General features: G+C 37.4%; 1 protein-coding gene and 1 long non-coding RNA gene across 5 annotated transcripts in view; one reads left to right on the top strand and one right to left on the bottom strand.

Annotated features, from left to right (window-relative positions):
- Positions 1 to 25558, bottom strand: part of ITGB1 (integrin subunit beta 1) — a 53061-nt gene that overhangs the window by 12902 nt on the left and 14601 nt on the right. For all 3 annotated transcript variants that reach the window (XM_045463734.1, XM_045463735.1, XM_045463732.1), the window contains exons 2-11: positions 15878 to 15944; positions 12858 to 12943; positions 9858 to 10080; positions 7959 to 8129; positions 7214 to 7452; positions 4328 to 4483; positions 3455 to 3550; positions 3022 to 3111; positions 1206 to 1346; positions 823 to 1022 (exon numbers count right to left, since the gene is read on the bottom strand). In XM_045463734.1, the coding sequence (XP_045319690.1) occupies positions 823 to 1022; positions 1206 to 1346; positions 3022 to 3111; positions 3455 to 3550; positions 4328 to 4483; positions 7214 to 7452; positions 7959 to 8129; positions 9858 to 10080; positions 12858 to 12943; positions 15878 to 15944 (1469 nt within the window). The remainder of the gene's footprint in view (positions 1 to 822; positions 1023 to 1205; positions 1347 to 3021; positions 3112 to 3454; positions 3551 to 4327; positions 4484 to 7213; positions 7453 to 7958; positions 8130 to 9857; positions 10081 to 12857; positions 12944 to 15877; positions 15945 to 25558) is intronic.
- On the top strand, positions 17991 to 25432 carry LOC123590500. Of its 2 annotated transcripts, none has more exons than XR_006708798.1 (3): positions 17991 to 18388; positions 20894 to 21037; positions 24489 to 25432. It is a non-coding gene; the product is annotated as an uncharacterized LOC123590500 (long non-coding RNA). The 2 variants fall into 2 exon arrangements; XR_006708797.1 differs by having other exon boundaries at positions 17993 to 18388; positions 24563 to 25432.

A 25558-nucleotide genomic window follows, 5' to 3' on the forward strand; every position in this document is an offset into this window, starting at 1 on the left:
CATGACTCAATCAGGATATGTGCAACATAAACAATTAAAATATAACATTTTAATTATTACTTAGACAACTAATAACTGATGGTGAAATACAGTATTTTTCACAATTGAAAACTCTTCAAAGTCAAGTCATTTGGGGCTGACATTTAGATCAAAATACTCTCTTCTTCCTCCTATCCTTTAAGGAGAAAGCTGTATTCAGAGAATACTAAATTTTAATTTTTAGATAAGAGGTAAATATCATAGTCTAAAAAAAAATTAAAATAATTTGATTAAAGTTTTGTTAGTAATAGATCTATGTTCAGAAAATAGTGTTCTTTGCAAATATATTTTTTAAAAAATTATTCCAACAATGCAGAGATACATGCACAAGGTGAACACCCTTTATTGCTTCCTAGTTCCATTTCCTAGATAAAACCACCATTGTTAACTTTGATATATTTTCCTAAAACATTTTTCTGTAAACATATTTTATCTGAGCTTATTTAGCTCTAGAAAATACAGGCTGCTATGCTATTATATGAGGGAAAAACCCAAAGGCTACCTTAACAATTTGTTAAATATATGTCTTAGATGGCTATAAAACCTTTTATTTCAAAGAGCAGTCTTCTTAAGGAAAAAAAAAGGGGGGGGGGCAGCGAAGAACTTTCTAGAAATATCACACCCAGGATTGTCAAACTGATAACGTGATGAGCAACAGTGGTTGGAACAAAGAATTTATTTCCTCCAAATAGAGATTTTTCTCCTGGAGGTCTCAAAGCAGCCTGTCTATAACTTTCTTAAACCTAGATCTTTCTCTGTCACTCTCCAACAACCTCAGCTCACCTGCAAGCTCCACACTCGAACGTTCCGTTTCCTTCATGACACTTTGGACTGCTAGGGATGCCTTCATTTTGGCACTCACATTCACAGATGAACTGAAGAATAATTTCTACTTCTTCAGTAAAGCCCAGAGGCTTAATTTTAATGATTTCAGAATTCTTATTTGGACATTTATTTGAAGTTATGCTAATTTCAAATTGAACCTTGAAGGAAAAAAAACAATTAAATTAACAACTAACTAAGCAATCTGAATCTGCTAAAAAGTATTTCAAAAAGCTACTAATTTCTTTTACTGTTTCTCAAATTATAAACCGTTTCTGAAATCTATAACTAGATTATAAACAAGCAATTTTTTCTTTCCTTCAGAAAATGCTTATGCAACATACCTCATCTCCAATGGAAATATTGGAACATTTTCTTCCATTTTCCCCTGTTCCATTCACCCCATTCTTGCAGTAAGATTTGTAATTTATTGTTACTCCTTCTGGCAATTTGCTGTTTTCCAAAATGACTTCTGAGGAAAGGGACTAAAAGAAAGACTAATCACACACAGGAAAGACAAACAAAATGCTACTATAAAGTACAATGACTGTGTAAAACCAATGGGCAAAATGAACTATTAAGAAAACAGTATCATTTAAATAAAAGACTTGGAGCCAAATTCTGAGTGACTAGAAAACACAGACTCCAAAGAAACAGGCTCTAATTAAAAATGTTCAAAATAATGTACATGATTAAAAAGTAAGAGTACTGGGGCATCCAGGTAGCTCAGTCGGTTAAGAATCCAACCCCTGATTTCAGCTTGGGTCATGATCTCACGGTTCATGAGTTCAAGCCCTGCATCAGGCTTTGCACTGACAATGTGGAGCCTGCTTGGGATTCTCTCTCTCTCCTCCTTCCCTGCTTGCACACTCTCTCTCTCTCAAAATAAATAAATAAACTAAAAAAATATAATAAGATTATTTATGCTTTAATTATTGATGATCATACAGTGCAGAAAAGGCCTAATATAAATTATGACAAGTCCTAAGACCTCAGAACAAACATTTTCTGTCCTCATTTGGCAATATGGCTCTTCTCTGGCCCTACCACTTCCAGCCAACTAGGGACTAAGGTAAACAACTGACTATACACAGTCTGGGAACACATATGCTTAAGAGCCGTTATAGACCAGGCCAAAAAAAACAAACAAACAAAAAACAAAAAAAAAATCACCAAACTCAAAACCCCAAGTACGAAGAATTCAAGCCAATGTTTTTGTTTTTTTTTTAGAATATCAGAATGCTCAGGACAAAGAAAAGACTCAGCGGCAAGCTGTCTCTTGTTCACATGCCTACATGCATGTGACTAAGGAAAATATTAAAATATTCTGTTGGGTGGAGAACTATGGGGAAGACATGAACCAAACGGAATCTTGAAAAACTTTGTAATACAAAAACCTGTCTCTTTGCGTAGGGTCTTTCCAAAACATTTTAGGAAACCCTAACATGAGGTAAAAAGTATCTTAAATTCAACCTGTCAAAAGGTTGAGGGTGGACACACATTGATTACCATAATGTTAGAAATGTCTCCTGACTACTTAAAATGATTCTTCATCAATGCTTAAGCATCAGAATTAGCTGTAGACAATTCAACTTCCTTTCATGTGTGGGGAAAAAAATCTTATAAATCTTTTTAAAACAGTTAAAGCATATATATATATATATATATATATATATATATATATATTTATATATGTAGATACTTTATGGTACATATGAGTGTCTGTGTATCCCTTGAGAACAGAAAACTGCATCTCTGAATACATGGCAAGAGAAGAACTGGCAAAAAACTTTTCCAGAATAATTCATCACAACCAATCTACAAAGGATTGAGAAAGCGGAAGAGAAGACTAAAGTAATCCTGTAAATCTAAATGTAAGTTATGTTCCACTTGTTTTCCGACAAGGAAACCTATTTAATGACATTGAATATTTAGAATCTTCCCCACGTGTCTTCATTATATTTTTGCTTTGTTGAGGCTATGTAAATAATTATGCTTTAGCAAGAGAATATAAGATGTTTTCCTCCAGATACACAGAATGTTAGTTTTGTGTTGTCCTCTGGGCTTGCTAAATTGCATATGAAGAGTTTTTACCTTCTTTGAGCAAAGTATTCTCAACAGGGTATTGTCTAAAACAGAGCTTATTTAATATGTACTTACATTGTATGCATCAATAATCAACTGAATTACATTGCTGGAATTTGCAGATAAAGTTCCTACTGCTGACTTAGGGATCAAATTTTTCAGTTCCTGAAATTAAAAGATAAAACACATGAGATACAAATACTATTCATTCAACCAATCAGCATCTACTGAGTACACAGTATTTATTTTTAATGAGTTCCCTATCCATTTCCTAAATAACATAAGGGGTCAGACCAGAAAAAACAACTCGTTTTATATGTGATTAAAACTTAATATAAACCACTTATGTAAAATCCAGCCAGTCTGGCTAGTGACACTTTCCCACATTTCAACTCAGACATATGATTTTGCCTCTAATGACTAAACATAAAGGGTCTAGAAACTGGTTCTTCTTTTTAACCCATATATGCATATATATATAGATATAGATAGATAGATAGATAGTTACCTTGTAAACGGGCTGAAATTCTTCAGTAACTGCAAAAATTGTCTGAATGTTATTTTCACTTAGTTTCTGGACAAGGTGAGCAATAGAAGGATAATCCTAAGAAATGAATAAAATTTGTAAGTAATTACATCCAATGTATTCCAGTTTTCCAATACTTTTGAAAGTAATAATGATCTGCATATATAACTGGATTACTTACACAAGACTGCTTGAAATAACACAAACAACTGCAGACATGGGAGATGTGTGCACATGGGTTTCTAATTTTCTATCTTTATGTATTTGTAAAAACTTCAATAAAAAGATTTTAAAAAGCAAGGCCTATGTGTATTAAATGTTAGAACAATTAAATTGAAGAATTGTCAATAATTAAAGGCTGTATCATAAATCACTTAAGAAAAAGACCAGATTTCGCCAGGGTTTAGATTTCTTCTAGAACTTGAATAATTTGACAATCTTTGTTTTCAGTAAAAATAGAGTGCCTACTTTCAAAAATCTTAGAGAAATAAGATGAGAAGTATATGACTATACAAATTATTTGCTTAGGAATAATACCAACTTTGCTACCAAATGATATGAGCAAGTGAGAAAAGCCACAGCGACAGGTTGAGGCATGCAAAAAAAAAATAGTGTTCAAGCAGCTCCTTTCACAGGTGGAGGCCCTTGGCTCAGCAGCAGGAAGCAAGCACAAAGCCACATCTTCAGAACAGCAACACTAGCTTCCTTGCACATTAGGTTAGAGCCCACACTTACCAAAATAACAAACCCCCAAACCTAGTAAAACCTACAAGCTTAATCACCCACAATACTCTTAGTATTAAACACTAAAATTCCACATGAGTTCATTCAATGTATAAGGAATTCAGCACTTACATAATAATGGCTCATTGTGTACACATCATTTTCCAGGTGACACTGTCCATCATTTGGTAAAACAATGCCACCAAGTTTCCCATCTCCAGCAAAGTGAAACCCAGCATCCGTGGAAAACACCAGCAGCCGTGTAACATTCCTCCAGCCAATCAATGACTTGAAAAGAAAATGATTTCAATTTAAAAATACTATCCACGATCACTGCACATAAATCTTTAACCCTCATATAGGCTGCCATTGTACTTTTAACCTAATTCTGTATCTTTTTAGCTTCTTTTTTTTGCAGTGCTAATACTTTTGCCAATAAATGCACAGAGCCCAAGCATTAAGGGCCCTCCACCCCATTGGAAAACTGTGTCTTGCCTGGTTGCCCATTTCTCTCAGCTAGTTTTTGAAAACTATCTTTGGGGCTTCTGGATGGCTCAGTCAGTTAAGCATCCGAGTCTTGATTTTGGCTCAGGTCATGATCTCACAGTTCGTGGGATCAAGCCCTGCGTCGGGCTCTGTACTGACAGTGTGAGCCTACTTGGGATTCTCTCTTTGCCCCTCCCCAACTTGTGCATGCTCTCTCAAAATAAATAAATATTTAAAAAATAAAATAGTAAAAATAAAAAACTGTATCTTTTAAAATCAACGTCTCCCTCCCCCACTAGAAGGTAGGCTAACTCTATGGGGGGGGGGGGGGCAGGGAGCACATCTGCTTCTCCAGTAGCAAGCACAGGGCCCGGCACACAGTAGGTACCTAATGAATATTTGCTGGGGAAACAGAAATGTCTCAGCCCATTCCGTCCTTTACCTACTGCTGCTGCCTTGTTCTCATCCATCCTTCCATCCTTGCTCCCACCTTCTATAGTATATGCCTCCTTTATCTGCCCTCTGTATTAGGCCTTCCTTTTTTTAACTACAGAAGAAATCATCTTCTCCAAACACCTGCCCTACCTAATTCCATCCAGTCTACCTCATAGGTACTATTTGTTCATTTATTTTATTCTCTTCTTTATTCAACAAAGAATTTAAAGCAGCAATAAAGGGGCACCTGGCTGGCTCAGCCTGTGGAGTGTGCAACTCTTGATCTCAGGGTTGTAAGTTCGAGCCCCATGCGGAGTGTAGAGATTACTTAAAAAACAAAATTTAAAAAAAAGCAGCAATGAAATCCTCTTCTATGGTAAATTTGTAAATACATTTGCCTAAATTTACTCAATACATCTTGTATATATCCTCATAAATCTGTAAATTCCTTGAAGATATGAATTCAGTTTACTAATGCTGGCAATCCAAGTGTCTCTTGCATCTAGGGAAGTAGGTGGAACAGTTACTCTCAGTCAGCATGATAACCATGGAAAGACAGTAGAGGCCATGGATGCTATGGCTTGCTCTAATCTCACAGGCTGAGGCACAGCTGGAGGCAGCCCAAAGAATGTTCTCTCCACAGGGAGCTGCCAACAGGATCACAAATAAATGATTGTGAGAAAGGGTGGCAGGCTAGGCACTACCTGGAATATTAATCTTTCTTCCCCTTTAAAAGCCGAGACCATCTTTAAATTACAACTGCCCCAGGGAGAAATCAAAAGTAACAACAATACAGTACTTAATATTTGCTGAGTGCTTACTGCCACTTTATATGGATTACTGTATTTGTATTTCCTAACAGTCCTATCAGGTATATCTACTATTGTCCCTTCATACTGAGAAGGATACAGTCCTCGAGTGTGGCTAAGTAAATTGTCTAGCATCAGTAGCGATGGGAAAATGTGAAACCACGTTCGAACAGTCTATTCTCTTAAACACTATACCATACTGCTACACCATATCATTATCTTGGATATCTTGGATATAAGATATAGCACCTTAGCAAAAACTGGCCGAAAAATAACCATTAGGAAGCTTCAGGAATCAAGGAACAGGGAACATATATGAGTGTTCTAGGGAACAGGGGTACTATAAGGAAAAAAAAGAGGAAAAATGAGACAGAAGTAGGTCTTAAGACAAATCTTATTTAATACCTCACAATGCTTACTGGTTTCAGCTTCAGCCATGTCATGAAAATGTCATCTCAAAATCTTCAGCTGCTAAATGGGTCATAGAATTCTATCACTAGTCTAATGGAGATGAGCTTACTAAAACCTTACAATTAAAATTATTAATAAGGGCGCCTGGGTGGCTCAGTCAGTTAAACGCCCTATTCACTCTTGATTTTGGCTCACAGGATCTCACAGTTGTGGGATTGAGCCCCACAGTGGGTTCCAGCTGAGCATGGGACCTGCTTAAGATTCTCTCTCTCTCCCCCCCCCTCATGTGTTCTATCTCTCAAAAATAAATTCAAAAAATAAATACAATTATTAATATTGTAGGGCTTCTCAAAATATATATGTTCATATAGATTACAAAGCAGAATTTAAAAAGTTCTTTTTGAATTACTAAGACACAGGAAGGCATCTTTCAAAGACAATGAGAAGAAAACTGATCAAAGGAAAATGGTATTGGAGATACAATTCCATTTGAGCTCTTTTAATTCTCCTGATGATACCTTGGACAAGATCAATTCCATCTGTGGCACAAGCCAGAAAGTCAGGACACCTGTGCCTCTTCTAAACACCTAGAATGCTAGCCAAGCATAGCTAAACTGCCCCACTGTTTCAAATGGTGAGCATTCTGGCTTTTAAAATCCTGTATAAAAGAAGTAATTGCCTGGTTGAAATAAGGACGCAATGATTAAATTGCTTTTACAAAACACTTGTGTAGCTGGAGGGAATTAAAGGGATCCAATTCTGTACTTCTCTGGGATAATGAAGGATGATTTGGTAAGTAGCTAATGTTTCTGTACTGAGAGTAAAATCACACCTAAAATTCATACAACAGCCCTTTGCAGGAAATGAATGCACTTACTCCGCAAACTGCAACTTGCATGATTGCATCAAAGCCACCTTCTGGAGAATCCAAATTTCCAGATATGCGCTGTTTACCAACAAGTTCATTAAATACTTCCCCTTTATCAGTAAGACTGAGAACATTTTTGTAGCTAAATGGGCTGGTGCAGTTTTGTTCACTTGTGCAAGGGTTCCTGAGCTTGGCTGGTGTTGTACTAATGTAAGGCATCACAGTCTTCTCCACAAATGAGCCAAATCCTGTGAAGGAAAAATGCATGTAGAGAGAAGGATAGATGGATGGACAGACATGAGCTTGCATTAAAAAGAATAAAGTATGTTACCACATAGAAGTCAACCTTTTTCTTTAATGAGAAATAAGATTTTAATAATAAAGTTTGGAAAGGAGATCATTCTAACACAAAAAATCCAGGTGTAAAATGAGATTAGGCTGTACTGACAGGTGTAGTCATTAATTAGTAACGAATTAGAATTTGAGCACTCGACATGTTTATAATACAACACATGAATGGAATAAGTCCCTGTTTCATGATCTATGGTGGTATGATGTGTGTTAAGTAACATGGTAGCATAAAGTAACAGAGGAACAAGAAGAGACAAAGATTACTAGATATGTGACAAGAATAGGTTTCCTCTCAGAAAGAAAAGGCTAAAAACTGGCCTGTTTATTTCATAAGTATGTGATGAAGAACAAAATTGCCAAGACTTAGACAAATGAAAATTATTAGTTTTCTTGATATCCCTACCAATCCGGAAATCTGAAGTAATCCTTCTCATTTCATTCATCAGATCCGTTCCAAGACTTTTGACATTCTCCAAATCGTCTTTCATAGAGTAGGAGAGGTCCATAAGGTAGTAGAGATCGATAGGATAGTCTTCAGCTCTCTTGAATTTTAATGTAAATGTCTGCGGCTCCCCTAATTAAACAGAGATTAGAAAATGAAGTTAGTTTCCAGCAATCAAAAGCAAATGAGAAAAACCAAATTGGATTCAAAAACTAAACACTATAAAATGAAATGTATTACTGCCATAATCTTTTTTTTTTTTAATTTTTTTTTGAATGTTTATTTTTGAGAGAGAGAGACAGAGCATGAGCAGGGGAGGGGCAGAGAGAGAGGAAGACACAGAATCCGAAGCAGGCTCCAGGCTCCGAGCTGTCAGCACAGAACCCAACGCAGGGCTCGAACTCACGAACCATGAGATCATGACCTGAGCCGAAGTCGGAAGCTCAACCGACTGAGCCACCCAGACACCCCACTGCCATAATCTTTACAAAAACCTGGGAATTTCACTGGTTAACTAAATGAGTGTATACTCCATTTCATTCAACAAATACTTACCATGCTAAGCACTGGGCATTCAAGATGAAAAAGAAAATACTCCCATGGGCGAGACAGACAAACAGTAGATTTATAACTATGACCAAGGACAAGAGATAGATGAAACTGCATAAATTAGACTGGGGTGGGTAAGGCAGGGCACATTAGAGAGTATACCTGACTTCTAGAGGGTGAAGTTGTAAGACATTCTGCACTCTGTTTATATGTTAAGTAAACATTGTCTGATTTTTACTTCAGAAAACCTGGCAAAAAAAAAAGTTTTAAAAATGAACTGTAGAGACAAAGAGCCTTGTTAAGAAACTACTGCAAAAATCCTTGAGGAAGACATGAAGATCTGAACTGAAACCATGAGGAAGAAGAAGAGGGGAGGGATAAAAGAGGCAGAAGGTAAAATGCATTTAGAAAACACAGAAGAAAGAGAAGGTTTGGGTGAAAACTCATTGCTTGTTAACTTGTGGATGTTCTCTATACAGATTCTAGTAGGCAGCTGAGTAAATGTGTTTGGGGCTTAGGAGAAAGGCTGTGTTACAGCACACAAATGGCTTTAAAGTTACGAGGGAAAAGCAACAATTAACTGCACTACAAAGAGGAAGGAAGAAAAAAGACACAAAAAGGAGACTGGAAAGTAATGTTAAGAGATAAAAACTAGGAGTGCTACTGCTGAAGCCAAGAGGAGAGCATTTCAAGAAGTTTCAAGCAACGGTACAGAAAGGTTAAAAGAAGAAAAAAGGCCCTGACAGGGATCCACTAGGTTTGGTGGTTCAAAGTGATGGTAGAGCTTTGCCAAAACAGGTAGAGAAGCAGACTGAAAAGTGCTCAAGAGGGGAAGTCATGGAGACCACAAGTGTGCACCATTCTGTTGAGAGAAAAGGGATGGAAACTGGGAAGTGGAGGAAGAAGGCTTGTTTTTTTCTTTCTTTTTTCAGGTGCAGGACTGCCACAGATTCTCATAAAAACTTACTATTTTCACAACATTAAACAAATACAAGGAAAAACACAGGTTAGAATGTTGTCTGTATATTAAGTAATTATACCTCAGGATGGATACTTTTATTTTTAAAACTCATTAAATATAATACTTTCTGACTCTTTAACAGAATTTGCTTTGAACATGAGGCAACCTTTATTATTTCAAGTATATGTGACTTGCAGATTGCTATGTCTGCTACAAATTTCTAAAGTTTGACACATTCCACATTTCTATGTGAGTACCAGTCCATATGTGAAAACCCCTTGATGGAAAATATAAAGTTGCCAAAAAGCTCCTGTTGAAATAAAGGTATTCATGCAATTAGATTTCTGTACCTGATCGCAACTGCAAAACCAACTGCTGAGGCTGGATTTGAGTAATATCTTCCGGCTGGAGCTTCTCTGCCGTTCCTTTGCTACGGTTCGTTACATTTTTATTTTTCTTTACATCTTTGGAGCCTCTGGGATTTTCTATGTCATCTGGATGGCAACCCTTCTTTTTCAAAGCTTCTAAATCATCACATCGCGCAGACGTAGGCATTCCTTCTTGTAAAAATGTCTAAGTGACATACAAAATATAGGTATAAATAGTAAGTATAATAGCCAAATATTCTGTTTAATCATAATTGCAAACATGCAATATTTAAATGCAAAAATCAAGTGACACAACTAACACACTTCATTTTTGGTTTTTAAACAAAATACCCTCTTCAACCAAATCATATGCTCTTGTTTAAAAACAAACAAACTCATTCTCTAGGAAAGTAATACCTTTGTTAATATATTATTAATAATTTATTACTTTGGTAATATTTAGGACTGACCTAAATGTACATTTTAACTGTCCCACTTTCAAATTATAAGTATTTTGGGGCGCCTGGGTGGCGCAGTCGGTTAAGCGTCCGACTTCAGCCAGGTCACGATCTCGCGGTCCGTGAGTTCGAGCCCCGCGTCGGGCTCTGGGCTGATGGCTCAGAGCCTGGAGCCTGTTTCCGATTCTGTGTCTCCCTCTCTCTCTGCCCCTCCCCCGTTCATGCTCTGTCTCTCTCTGTCCCAAAAATAAATAAAAAAAATAAACGTTGAAAAAAAAAAAAAAAAATTAAAAAAAAAAAAAAATTATAAGTATTTAATCAAAGGAATTTCTTCAGTGAAATCACTTATTCAGAATGCTTAATGGCCACTAATAATGTATATACCCAAATACTGGACAAGTATTTTTTCCCCAAAATTTCCCTTAGAAAAATCTTATATAAGTCTCTCATTAGCCTGAAGACGTCTCAATTAATGATACAATTTTTAAAAAGGAGACCAAGAAACTTAACACAGAATTAGTTAAGTATTCCTCGAGGTTTGAAAAAATTTCAAGTATTGGCTAGTATTTTAAATAAGTCTTTTAAAATTTATTTTTAAAAACAATAATCACGGTAGTGATTATGTGACAATACAAAACAATAATCACAGTAAAATTTGATTACCTGACAAGGTCATGAATATATTTCCACAGAGTGCATTTTAAAAGAATAAAAATAAAAAAGGTCTGAATGGTATATAAATGGTACTTATGGCTTGGGGTAAAATTTCCAGTAGTGATATGACCTCAAAATGTGTTATACCTCAAACAAATTAGATGGAAATAAAAATATTATCAGATGACTGAAGAAGTATCTCAGTGAAAGCAAAAACACTGCTGTTAAGATGCACGTAAAATCTCTGAATAAAAATTTTTCATGAAATCTGAGAGAGGAGAAAAACAATGACTTTAGTGTATGGGTGGGTATGTGTCACTTCAAAATGTGTACCTATAACAATCAATTATTATAATAGACATTTGAGTATTTCACATATATCCCTAAAAATTGTATATAGTTGTACTAGGCCAGAGTGGGTTTTTTTTGTTTTTTAATTTTGACACTGGGAAAATGAGGAAATGCCTTTTATTTTGGGTCACTTTATCTTCAATTTCATATGGTATTTGTTTACTATCTACAAATTTCACAGTGCTGTGTAATGAGGATATTTAAATACAAAGAATATACAATGGTTTTGATCACTTTTTTTTGATCAGTTACATAAAGAGCATTTATGTAACTAGAAAAACACCTGGAAGGGAATACCAAAGGTCAGATAATTCAAAGCTGAACTACTTTCTTGTATTATCAAACCTAAAATACTACCAAAGCACAGGAGCCTAGCGTGGAAAACTTAAGACTGTAACACTCAAAGTTTCACTAAACACATTCTGAAATACCCTTTAATAATTTAAGAATTATGCCACAAATATCAAAGGCTTAAGAACAGTTTGGCAAGTAAGCCTTGCCTGAGACAAAACTCAGAGCACTCCCTATTTCTTCCACTGTCTCCAACTGAATTCCAGAATACCATTTTTATGAGAACAGAAGTTTCACTAGGAAAACTTTGAAATAGCAAAACAAAAACCTCTGATTTTCCCTTTCATATGGTTAAACCATACAAAATATCTGATATTTGACCAGTTACGTACAGCTAGAAACAGGCAGTTGAAATGTGTGGGGTCAAATGTCTGACTAAAATCAAGCAATTAACCTTTGACCTTCTGATATTACTTACCCTGTGAATAAATTATAAATCCTCAAAATGACTTCCCTTTATTCTGTTTTGATTCATTCATTCATATTTACTTTTTCATTTAACATTAGTAAGCTTTGTGAAAGGTATCAAGTAAGCAATGTACAGAGATGACCACTGAATAAAATTTAAACCCTAACCTCAATGGGCTTTTATTAGGATGCAAATCAATTCTATTTTAGTTTTAACTCAAATATAATTAGGAAGGTTAATTTCTACCTCTCCTGTCAAAAAAAGAGAAAAATCTACAACAATCAAATTAAATGGCTAGGGATTTATGGGAGGCTATTCAACAGAAATATAATGCATGCCACAAAGGCGAGCTACCAATGTACTTTAAAATTATCTAATAGCCACACAAAAAGAAAAAAATAAAAAGAAACAGGAAACGAATTTTAACAATATATGCAAAATATTATCATTTCAACATTATTAATGGTTTTTTTAATCATTAAGTCTTCAAACTTTGGGATGTATCTGGGGCTTACAGTAATTCTCAGTTTGGAACATCTTGGAGCATATTTAAAGTGCTCAATAGCTACATGTGCCTAGTGGCTACTGTGTTTAAATAAATAGCACACCTCCAGACCATCACATAGTGTTAGACACAGAATTGATACTTATTCGATAAACACTGATTTAAGTGAAAATCATATCTAACATTTCGTGAGGGTACAAAATTGGGCAACAGTAAATGACTAGAGAGTAAATGCCTTGAGCAATCTTACTTACTGAATTTACACACCATCCACAATTTGGCCCTGCTTGTATACATTCTCCACAGGATTTGGCATTTGCTTTTAAACATCTATTTTCATCTGTCAGGAGAATCAAAGAACAGACAACTTTACTTGAAGTTTCAAGAGAGAAAATAATGAAAAATGATTAAAATGCAACATATATAAACGTTAAATATGAATAACAAAATATGTCATATATTGTTACACATAATACTATATATTATATTATATTATATCATATCATATCACATCATGTTACGTTACATTACGTTATGTTATGTTACATAATAGTTACTGAACTGATCCAGATGTACTCCGAAGACTGGTGATTTCAGATTACCTTGGCATAGAGACCCATGAAAAAATAGTGATCTTTTTCTTGTCTTCTATAGCAGACTACGTACCAGTAATCTATACGCTTATTCTTTGCCTCAAAGGCATAATTTCTGGATCTATTGTTTGATGGTTGTAATTGTCAGTTTTCTTACAACTGGGTAAAATATTATTTATTTTCAATTAACTCATACTTCCATATCCACACCTCCAGAAGCATCTGCAACTGCTTTCCTTTTATTTTTAGTATGTAAATACTTGAAAAGCCCAATTCATCCAGTCCACAATCTCATGATTTTTCAAGCTCTATGTCCAAAGTATGTCTCACATTTCTTTGAACCTACCTAAGGATCAGCATGCCTTTCATGTGGTAAGCACTAACATGGTCTGTCTCCAATGTGTATTCTCTAATTATAAACCTAACATATACCCATAATAGAAAATTTGGAAAATATATAAAAGCATAAAAAACAAAAAAATCACCCATAATCCACTCCCTAAGAGATAACTACTGTTAACACTTTTGTGTATTTCTTTCCAGTCTTTTTTCTATAAAGACAGATTAAAAAAAAAAAAAAATAGCAAGGAACCACACAGAGACATTATTTATACAGAGAATATATATTTTGCATACTACTTTTTATACTTTATCCTGTTTCATTTCCAGTTCTTTGGAACTGGAAGCCTGGGTGGCTCAGTCGGTTAAGTGTCCACCTGTTGATTTTGGCTCAGGTCATGATCTCATAGTTCGTAAGATTGAGCCCTATGATGGGCTCTGCACTGACAGCATGGGGCCTGCTTGGGATTCTCTCTCTCCTCTCTCTCTGCTTCTACCCCGCTCTGGTACTCATGTTCTCTCTCAAAATAATTAAACTTAAAAAAAAAAAAATCTTCAAAAATATGCCTTTTAATGGTTATATATTACACTATATTAATGTACCCTATTTAATGTTGGACAAATTTAGATTTTTTTCAATTGCATAAGTGCATCATTCACACACTTGCTCACGTGCACACACAAATTCTCCAAACACAAATATAAACATACATGCACATATATGTACCCACTGTGGTGACCATTCTCACAATGTAAAACTCGAATGATTTCCTTATCACAGATGAAAAACAATAGAAACACTGAGTGGAAAACTATTAATGTTTTTAATATTCTTTTTTTTTTTTTTTTTAACGTTTATTTATTTTGAGACAGAGAGAGACAGAGCATGAATGGGGAGGGTCAGAGAGAGGGAGACACAGAATCTGAAACAGGCTCCAGGCTCTGAGCTGCCAGCACAGAGCCCGACGCGGGGCCCGAACTCACGGACCGCGAGATCATACCTGAGCCGAAGTCGGCCACTCAACCGACTGAGCCACGCAGGTGCCCCTAATATTCTTAATATACACTAACTTCTATCCAAAAGTAATATTTAAATTTATAATCCCACAAACAGTATACAAAATACCATGTTCACCAAACCTTCAGCAAGCACCAAGTACTTTTTTAAAAAATCGTTTTTAATGTTTACTTAGGTTTTTCAGAGACAGAGAGAAAGAGTGTGCAGGAGCAGGGAGGAGCAGAGAGAGAAGGAGACACAGAATCCGAAGCAGGCTCCAGGCTCCAAGCTGTCATCAAAGAGCCTGATGAGAGACTCAAACTCATGAACCAAAAGGTCATGACTTGAGCCTAAATCGGCTGCTCAACCGACTGAACCACCCAGGTGCCTCCAAGTACTTTTTTAATATAAAAAATCTTTTACTCACTTAACCCATATAAATTAGAGTATCAATTCACTTGTCACTTATTTAAGGTTTCATTCTTACCATATTTTACTGACCGCTTGTTTTGTAAATTTTGTTTGCAAATGATTCCTCTATGGCATTCATCTGTTTTTATTAGGTCTCTATACATGCTAATGAAATTAAACCTTTATTGAGTTTCTCATCTTGTTGAGAAGATGATGGTGTTCTGACATCTACACACTTTGAGATTTTATGTTGTTGTTGGTTTTAAGTAAATCAACATTATCAATAATTTCCTTTAAAGTTTCTTCCTTCATTTTTCCATGTAGTAACTCCTTCCTGTCCTAACATCAAATAAATGTCACATGTAATGTATGTTTTGAGATTTGGAGGAGGGAACTACACATCCATTATTCCAGAGGTGGGTGCACCATGGTTTGTAAGAGGATTAAATGCATTTTCAGCTTTACTTTTTATTCATCTTCTAGATAATGCCAACATTTTGCCAAGATTTTATGATCAAAGAGGGAGAACATCTAGAACGTCAGTTGTGATAGTAATGGCTTGTTCATAATCCATCATCCTACACATTTACTTTATTTTCTTCTAATACATTACACACCTTTGCTTTCTCTCTGCTCACTTAAAACTCTGTTACAATCTTAAAAGACCTGTCTGCAGCGTACTGTATTCCTGTCGCTTCGGCATTTCCTTAGCCACTGGCCTTATCTCTATTCTGGGTGGTAGCGGCGAGAGGAGCCGGATGCCGAAGGGCCTTGCAGGCCCCTGTGAGAACACTGCCTGTCACCCTGAGTGAGATGGGGCGCTGCAGGGCTTTCATAAGGAGCAGCATGATGGAATCTAACTGATCAAGAAGTAATACAAGACACTGAAACGAAAAGACAACCAGAAAACTTTTTTTTTTTTTTTTTTTTTTACCTGCTTGGCCAAACACACAGCAAATTGAACTGATCAGTCCAATCCAGAAAATCAGTTGTAAATTCATCTGAAATACAAAATGTACATGGCTAAATATTAAGAAAATAACAAAAAAGATAACACGTTAAACACAAAACATTCCCAGTCATCTTATCTTCTGTTGATTTCATAAACATAATACCTCTCAGACCATTTCTTCTGCCATCCTTCTTTATATCCTTTTTCCCACCACCTCCCCTTCCCAGTTACCTTATCTTTTACTTACTCTACAATAGTTTCCGTGCCAGATCCCTGAATCCATTCTTGCCTTTCTCCCTATCAAATATATTTTAACATCTAATTAACAGTGCTCAAAAAAGTGCCAAGTATTTGCTAACACCATAAAAGCTATTAACAGTCTTTGTTCCACGGAATCTCTCTCTATGCCTATTACCCTCTGTGGCTCCTCTGGGGGCCACACAGCCAGCCACATCCAGATGCCTCCGTTACCTCAATACTGAATTTTGAGTGAACCTGTCGAAATCCTCACAGTTCACCCCCTTGATTACAACTTTTCAATAATTTCCATTTCTCCTCAGGCTAAGACCAACATCCTATACAAGGAAGGCCTGACTTAATTTTTGAGTCTGATCTCCTAGAATTAGTTATCTTTTTAAATAAAATCAACTTCTATGCATGGGATTAGTGAAATATTCCATTCAATTCCCTGTAATTTCTAGATCTACAAATGAGACCTAAAAAGAAAAAGTTCAGGAGGGTAGCTTAAGAAGACCTGACAGAGGCTTAAATGTCTCCCAGAATCTCCAAAGAAAAATTAAGTATTATCCTGTATATTATTCAGAATTATCCCAACCTGCACCCATTAGGTATAGGACTATTTTCCATTTTCATAATATTAATCTACACTTTAGCAGAGCTGGTCAAAGATGGGTCTCGCCACAGGTCACTAACCCTATCCTTTAACTGTTTACTGTTCTTGGACCAGGAGCCAATTATGCATGAATATCTGCCTCTCCCACAAGAATACAAAAACCAAATACAGTATAGACCAAAAATGTTTTTAAAATGATTTTGAATGTAAAGTACATATTCAGATGACATGTATGTAAAAATTACCGTGTACAAACATAAAGTACATACACATAAAAATAATAAGTTTCTTTGTCTTAAAACTGTCATAGTGTTTTCTTCTTTTCACTTTCTTCATAAAAACAATTATGGCTGCGTAACTGTGTTAGATTTTCTTCTGTCTTGGTAAATTTCCTTTAGTAGGAAAAACATTTCTTAAAAAAACCTCTAGCTTCAAAAGCTTCTATTCTAGGATGCTATTCCCACTGCTCTGGGAGAGTGGTTCAAAATTGTGCTCAGAGCACCCCAGGATTCCTGTGCCTCTTCTGCTGTTAAATGCTGTTTAAGCTTTCTCTGTTGGCTTCCCAGAGAAGAGCAGTAAGAATAACTTGCGTAGCTACATACTCTACACTGCTCAGACCAGAAAGTTCTGCTGTGCCACGAGCTTATGGTTTTGCTTACATATTACTTGTAACTGTATCCGAAAGACTGACAGAGGCAGAGTGTCATGGAAACAGGCCATGCCTACAGTTTGCCTTCTATGGCCTATCCAACAGGCACATAAGTGCCATAAATCCACATAGACTAAAATTCTAAGCAATTTGCATAATGTTATCAATTCCAAAGTTATGACAAAAGGGCCTGGAACATTAAGACTGTGATGAATGGACCATCTGGGCAGTTTCTACACAAAGAGAACATAACAAATATTTGTTCCATATATGGGCTGATATGTGTTTCCTCAGGATATTCCTCAGGCTACTTCATGACCACTAGACTGCTTTGAAAAACCTTTTAAAATATTACACAATTCAGAGGGTTACCACTAAGCTAAAGTTACTAGGTCACAGAAACATTCTATTATTAGTCAGCCTCGCAACCTTATGCTATGTACCTTTAAAATATTACTTTAACCACCCTGTCCTTTTCCTTCTGCAAACCTTGACAAGCCAGAGATCAGCCTTCTGGAAGAGCTCCAGACCCAGAAGGCAGAACAAGGCTTTAGTGTTGAAGAGCAGCTGAGAGAACAGGACAGGAGCTGAGAACAGTTTCAAGGACACTTGTCAACTCTCCTGTGACTGGTCAGCACACTCACAAGACACGGAGAGGCACTGTCATTGGCTGGTTATGCCTGTAAAAGGCCAGTCTTTCCCTCAAGGAAACAGAGAAGCCACTGGAGACAGAAGAAGGCAGCAATGAAGAGTAAAGAGCAGTGAAGACAAGGCTGAGAAGAGACCGGGTTAGAAGTGGCCAGGAGGAAAGTGCGCCACAGAGAGCAGGACATGCGGAGGAAATGGCACAGAAGATTCAGCAGCCTCCCCGTCAATCCAGCTCTTGAAGGTACTAGATACTCCTGCATGGGTGGGGAGAAGAAGGACACCCCAAGAGCTTCCTGCAGCATTTCAGAACCTCCTCAGGAAGCACTTCTCCAAGTGTGGTCTTGTAAGTATCCACTTCGGATTTACCTGGATGCCCACTAGGGCCTAAAACCACAAGCTCGGTAGGTGAGGCTTGTGCTCCACTGATTCCCAAGCAAAGGAGTTTCCTACCAAAGGCATTCCATGCAGAACAGTTCAGTATGAGGGGCCAACAGGGAGAGATGCCTCCAGGCATTATCCTGATCCTATCTTTTGTCTCCTGTTTGAAATCAAAGGTCTAGAAATAGTTGTCTATACTGTTCTCCATTCTGTAATCCCCTACTCCCTCCTCAACCAGCTGTAATTGGTGTCCATTTCCTACCATGCATGTGAAACTGCTCTTGCAAAAGAGAACCCTCCAGGCCTTATCTTATTGTCTGCATTCATTCATTCATTCATTCAAAAATGTCTTGACTGCCTATAATACGTATTCTGCAAGATACATCAGTTTGCCACCCACAAAATTCACACAAAGCACTTAATACACATCGCCATTCTTTCTTAATGCACTCTAGTCCTCAGGCTCTCCTGGTTTCTCCCCCACTGCTCTGGAAGTTCCTCCTCTGCCAACTATGTCCGGTTTTGTGCCATATATGGAGATACAAAATTTGCTGTCTCAGGAATTTTCCATTCCAAGACAAAAATACAAATGATTACAATATGATATGATGGTTTCTGTAATGAAAATAAGGACAAAGTGCACTGAGGACACCAAAATCTGCCTAGCCACGTTCAGTGGCTTCATGAGTTTGGCAACACTAGAATTGCAGACATACGGGAACCAGGCAGGCAAATGGAGAGAAGTGTTTTAGGCAAGAGGTTAGTACGTGCAAAGTCATGGAGTCCCGAGAAGAATTAGATAACTTCTTTCCAATCTTATTTCTAAACATACATGTTTGGGTGACTCCCCAACCCTCACCACCCAACTGGGATTGTCTCGCTCTAGCTTTACAGAAGAAAGACTAGAAAACATGTATCTATATGTTATTTGTAAGCTAAATCTAGTCTGTGGGAAGGAATATTTTTATCCCTGTAATTTTCTAAAGTACATATGTTAAAATCTTAAAAAATCATAAAGGCCAAAAAGAATCTTAACATACTTATGCATTTCTGAAACTTAAGTTGTGAGATGGGAAAAAGAGAAACCGAAGACAGCAAGGCAGGAGGAGTTAGGTTGCAGCCAGCCAGCCATGCCCAGTTGAGATACTACCCGATACACAGCAGGGAGACACCACAGGATGGAGCAGCACATGCCACACACATACACTCACACACACACACACACACACACACACACACACACACACAACACACTCATGGCAGAAAATCAGCGAGGGAGGGGAGGAGGGTCAAGACAAGAGCTACAAATGGGCACCGCTCTCACTGCTGAGGTTGGGCCTAAATGAACTCACGGTAGTGATGAACAAGAAGACAAACGTGCAATTAGGACGTAGCCCAGTGGGGCCTGACAGTTGCCTAGAAAAGGAAGTGTGAGAAAGAAAAGAATCACCATTTTTGAACAAAGAAGGCAGAAGGAGAATGAAGTTAGAGGAGCAAATAATGTCTTAGCTACAGATCTGCAAAACGTGAGAAGCCTAAGGGGAAGCAAGGGAGGACGACACCTACGGGGAAGTTAAGACACAGATCCTCATCTCAGGAGGTAGGTCAGGGTCAGAGATGATTACCCAACAGTGGATGATGGCATAGAGGCACAACTGAAACTAGGAAACAGAGGAGACTTTGAAGGAAAGAACACTCCAGAAAAGAGGTGAGCTGGAGAGGTGAAGACACAGGAGAGGGTAACTGATGGTGTGGAGAGGGTGAGCCTCCAAGGCACAGAGAGGGCGAGCATCCAGAGTGCGGGTGAGTGTAGGAGCCCAAGGAGAGGGGCTTCTTTCAGTCAGTGCAGAGCAGGGCAGCCTAGGTCCCTTCTGCAGGAGGGGCAGGGCAGGAGTAGGTGGGGCTGAAGGCTGGAGGACACTAGGAATGCGTATAGCAGCATCACAGAGCTGAGGGCCCTGACTTACAAAGGCCCATCTGCAACACTCGAAACTACCTGCTCACACCCATCTTTCCTGATGGGCTCCGGGCTCCAAGACAGAGGCTTGGTGTGTCTTATTCAGCTTTAGTACCTAGAAGCACCTGGCACAAAGTCAATGCTCAAAAAGTTTTGCAGAACTATATTAAATTGTATGACATTTTTCTCTGACATTACTCAGAAGCCCAGAAGAGTTCTCAGAATTAATGTGCAGATCCTCTCTAAATAGAAAATAGTTACTGTAGACACCCTAGTGATACCAATTTTCAATTCATTTAAGTATATACAGCCAACTTAAAGCTAGATATAAAATGCTTCGTAGTCCTGGCTCTCACACATTATGAACCAACATTTACATATGCAAATACAAACTAGGCACTAAAATAATAATTACTCTGTTACAAGGTAGTCAACCAGATAATCCAGATGTTGGTTGCATACTGTTACAATTATTAGCACAAAAGCACAACATTGTTTTACAAATTCTTACAGCTCAAATCACTGAGACTACTTCCCTTGGGTTCTCAGACTTCACTTTGAAATCACCGCATTAATCCATTGGTTTACAGAACAAGGGCAGGCACTGAGGAGGCCTTGGCGTTGCTGACAAAGAGTTAACAACAAAGAGCACAACAGGTAGGTGAGAGAAAAGGGGCTCATGTAAACAGGGGAGGGAAGAGAGCTAGAAAATAAGGACAGGTTTATCATTTCAGAGACAGGCAGTCTTAGGTAAAAAGGTCTAAGTGATGCTACAGCTTTGGGCAATTGTTTTGGCCAGAGTTCCTTCTGAAAGTAGAGGTCGAGACAAAAACAGGAGTGCAGGCGATTATTATTACCGAGGTGACCCCAGGGAAAGACACAGATACTAAAAAGAGTGAACCGAGACAGCCAATTCAGGAGACTTATTTACCATGGGGGTGCCTGGGGGCTTGATCTGGCTGAGAAGTTTTGAGAAGCATACAGAAACTGTGTCCAGAAGAGGGTCAATGTGGAGAAGTACATTAATTAATTCTAGTCCCCACAGGTAAAAGTTTGCCCCAAGGAGTATTAATTCCCCCACACTTCCAAGAACTACAGTGCATCTGCCCAGAAGGCTGCACCAGCTTCTCACCCCACAGACAGACAAGGGAGGTCCCAAGAGGAACCTGAGGCATGCTGCAGTCAGCCAAAAGTGAGTCATAAAACGAACTGTTCCCAGCAGCACTGGCTGCAATCAGAGAAGAGGCCAGGAGGAGGTGAGGACAGAAGGGGTCTCTAATTCAGTGCTCAAAGGCCACTGGAGTTGAAAGACTCAAAAGAACAGCTAGAAAAGAGTGTGAGTTTTATCTGCATGAACTCTTGAAGACCCTGATGATGTCAAGAACTGTGGAGGGTTTTTAAGTCAGACACACTTACATGTACTAAATCAAATATAAACAATCTGTTTTAAAAATTTAGTATTGAAGGGGTGCCTACGTGGCTCAGTGAGTTAAGCATCAGTCTTGAGCTTGGCTCAGGTCATGATCTTGAGGTCTGTGCAATCGAGCCCCGAATAGGGCTCTGCACTGACAGCACACAGCCTGCTTGGAATTCCCTTTCTCCCCCTCTCCTTCCCTCCCCAACTGGCACACACGTGCACTCTCTCTCAAAATAAATAAATAAATTAAAAAAAAAAAAACAACACTGTAATTTAGTATTTAAGGTACATGTAGCTCTTATCCATCTACTAGCTGTGTGAAGCTAACCTGTCTCATAAATAGCCATCTCCTGGAAGTCAGTGCTTGGCGTTCTTTGTATGAAGTGCAGTATCTTCATATTTAGTAAAGAAACTAAAGGTAAAGGTAACTGAAAATATTGAGGTACCCAAAAACCAAAAACAAAACCCAAACCAGTTAAGCTTAAGGAGGGCAAGGAGTGTGTTAGGCCCAGCAATTCAGTAACAGGCTAGCACAGAGTTAAGAGAATGGACAGAATGCCTAGCTCCAAATTTCTGAACTATGTTTGAAGATTTTGCTTTTTTTCATTCATAATTATAACCAGAAAAATTTTGACTGATCCACATTGGGGGGAAACAAGATTTGGAAGAAAGGATAAGGGTTAGAAATAACACGACTGCCAAGAACAGATAAATGTTCATTATTATATCCAGAGACATATCAAAACCTTTCTATGCTGTTTAACAATAAGGTTTAATCAGATGCTTTAATATTAGATACTAATTATCATATTAATTAAATATAACTAGATGACTTATTTTAGGTTCCACATCTAAGGATTATTCTACTAAATACACGTTCTAACACTTGGATTCCTAACAATTTATATGTAAAATAATAAAAGCAGCAAAATCTCAATGTTTTATATTACATTAGGCAAAATACAGGTTATTTATGAACATCAGTATCACAGATTACCTTACACAAGATCAGGGTAGGAGAGAACATACCTAATACAAATAGAAGACTTGAGGCTTCTGTCAAGGAGAAGCAAACCTAGGAGAGGCTGAAAGAAGGAAACTTCCCTGAAAAGACATCTTACCAGTAGAAACATGAATCTGAATGCTCTACACCAGTGGGATTTCATTCATGGACTGTTTGTAGTCCTGTTTGTAGTCCTGTTTGTAGTTCCACAAAAGGAAGATCTATTTGTCCATTTACAGGGCCAGAGTAGATATACAGCAGGCACAGACAAGAATAACACAATACACTGAGTTTTGATGATTTAGGGTAATTTGTAGCAAAGTTATCTCATAATTCATTCCTTAAACAATAAATCATCTTAAACATCTCCCCCAAACAATAACATTTTCGTGGTTAATAGCCTGAACTACATACATTGTCAAAAACTGCACATAATTATTTTAATCTCCACTCTAAACTCACCTTTATCCACCAAATTAAGTGTGATTTTATGTTCTATTCAAACTTCTAAATATATACTTAATGTTTTTAACATTGTCACAAATAACTCATTTGGCATTTATATTTACATATAACATCTTCAGTAACTTTTTATGTACTAAATTTATAGAAATTAAACAATTACATTTTATAGAAAAATTACTTTTAAAAATATGGTGAGTTACAGTTATTTCAAGTTTTAAAATAAGGTGCCCAAAGCCAACTAGTACAAAAAGAAGTCATCCACAAAAGATTTCTTCCTATCAAATATTTGCAAAGGGTACATTTTTATTCAATACAACCAATTAAATTCAAGTCAGCAAGTATTTATTACATATCTACTATACCAGATAAAGCTAGACACAGCTGGAATATGAACCTAGGTCTGATTCAAAAGCTCAAGCTTTCAATATAAGTAGGTTTCTAATAAGAAAAGTTAAGGGTGGGGTGCTTGGGTGGCTCAGTTGGTTAATCTCACAGTTGGGGAGTTCGAGCCTCACTTCAAGCTCCACACTGAATGCACAGTCTGCTGGGATTCTCTCCCTCTCTCTCTCTCTGCCCCTCCCCTACATATGCACTCTCTCAAAATAAATAAATAAAACTTAAAAAAAAAGTTAAGGGTTTTCACTTTTCAAATGCTCTTTCAGACAATAGAACTTACTTCCTTTTTTATGTCCTAATTTTTTGTTTATGTATTGAAAGAGAGAAAGCACACATGTGAGCCAGGGAGAGGCAGAGGGTGAGTCCCAAGCAGGCTCTGCTGTCAGCACAGAACCCAACATGGGCCTCGACACAGGGATCGGTCCCACAAACCATGAGATTGGTGAGATTATAACCTGAGCCAAAATCAAGAGTAGGACGCTCAACAAACTAAGTCACCTAGGCGCCCCTATGTCATAACATTTTAAAATCTTTTCCCCTTAATGGTAGAAAAGATGAGGATACCTACATTAAGGTATATCATAAATCTCTCCTAAAAATATAAGAAAGTTGTATTCATCAAGTCTCTCCCACCATCATTATTTTCTGTATCTGCTTTTTAAAAGGGAAAAAATAAATATTTTTCTAAAATCTAACTCTAGATTTTTCTAAAATCTAAAATATTCTAAAAGAATAGTATTAAATATCAATGTAGACCATAAAAACAACACAGAGCCAAACTGCAAGCCTCAGAGAATTCACATACAGCTCTTCCCACTTCTCCCCAGAGAGCAGACAGATGGGGAAGTCCACATGGAAGGTGCTCAGAAATGCTACTGATTTCTATTCCATCAAATTTCAGGGTGAGAGGGAGGACGCATTCCTCCGAGGCAAGAGCATCTTTCCCCTACAAGAAGAACACTGAAAGTCAACATTTTAATTCCCTTTGTCTGGCAGGAAGATGTATGTGCTGGTGACTATGAAAGTGTTTATGACCCAAACAATAAGCCAAAATTAATGATCAACAAAAACTTAGCAGAAAGGATAAAAAAGAAAAAAAGAAAGAGAGAGAAAATAGGAAAAAGGCTAAAAACTCCAATGTGAAGATGCAACTAATACCTCACTAGAAGTCTTTTTCTGCCTAATGCGGAGAAATAGAACAGTAGTCTCAACTAGAAACCTTTCTATAATTCACTATTCCCGCCCAGAATAAAGGAGTGCTTTTTATGAGCACTGACCCCTTCTTACCCAAAGGTGGCATCAACCTGAAGATAATGAGCTCCAACAACAAAGGTTAGTCTGCTCCAAAGCTACAGGCTCACAAAATGATTTGAAACCTGAGAACGGCTCATGACGGGACTAGACGCTTTAAGAAAATGACAGTAACTGAACAGACTGAAGCAAAATTCATTACTAGTAAGTACTCTACCCACCTTCTCCAAGGCAACATGAATATGGAAGATAGATCACCATCACCTACCACCCAGTCCACAAGTGCACAGGAAAAATAAAGAATGGATATACTGCATGTTGGCATATAAAGAGCCTCAAAGATAAATCAGCTGGCGGGGGGAGGGGGGGGGCAGGTAAGGGCATGGAACTTATTCAGGAAAAACTTCTACAGAAGAAAAAGTTAAAGGAAGTGAAGAATCTTCCAGGAGAAAATCTAGATGAATTCATTATGTTCTTGAAGAGACTTAGAAAATCTCAAATAGGTCTTCTAGCAATCAGTCAAAAACAGTTAAGAACAAAACTAGAGGAAAAGCATAGAGAACTCAGGGAGGAAATTTAAGTTGAAATCCCTATAGAACTCTTAAATATGAGCAACAGAATCAACATGGCAGGCAAAGCATGGACG

The sequence above is a fragment of the Leopardus geoffroyi genome, chromosome B4, assembly GCF_018350155.1.
Source record: "Leopardus geoffroyi isolate Oge1 chromosome B4, O.geoffroyi_Oge1_pat1.0, whole genome shotgun sequence".
Taxonomy (NCBI): Eukaryota; Metazoa; Chordata; class Mammalia; order Carnivora; family Felidae; genus Leopardus; species Leopardus geoffroyi.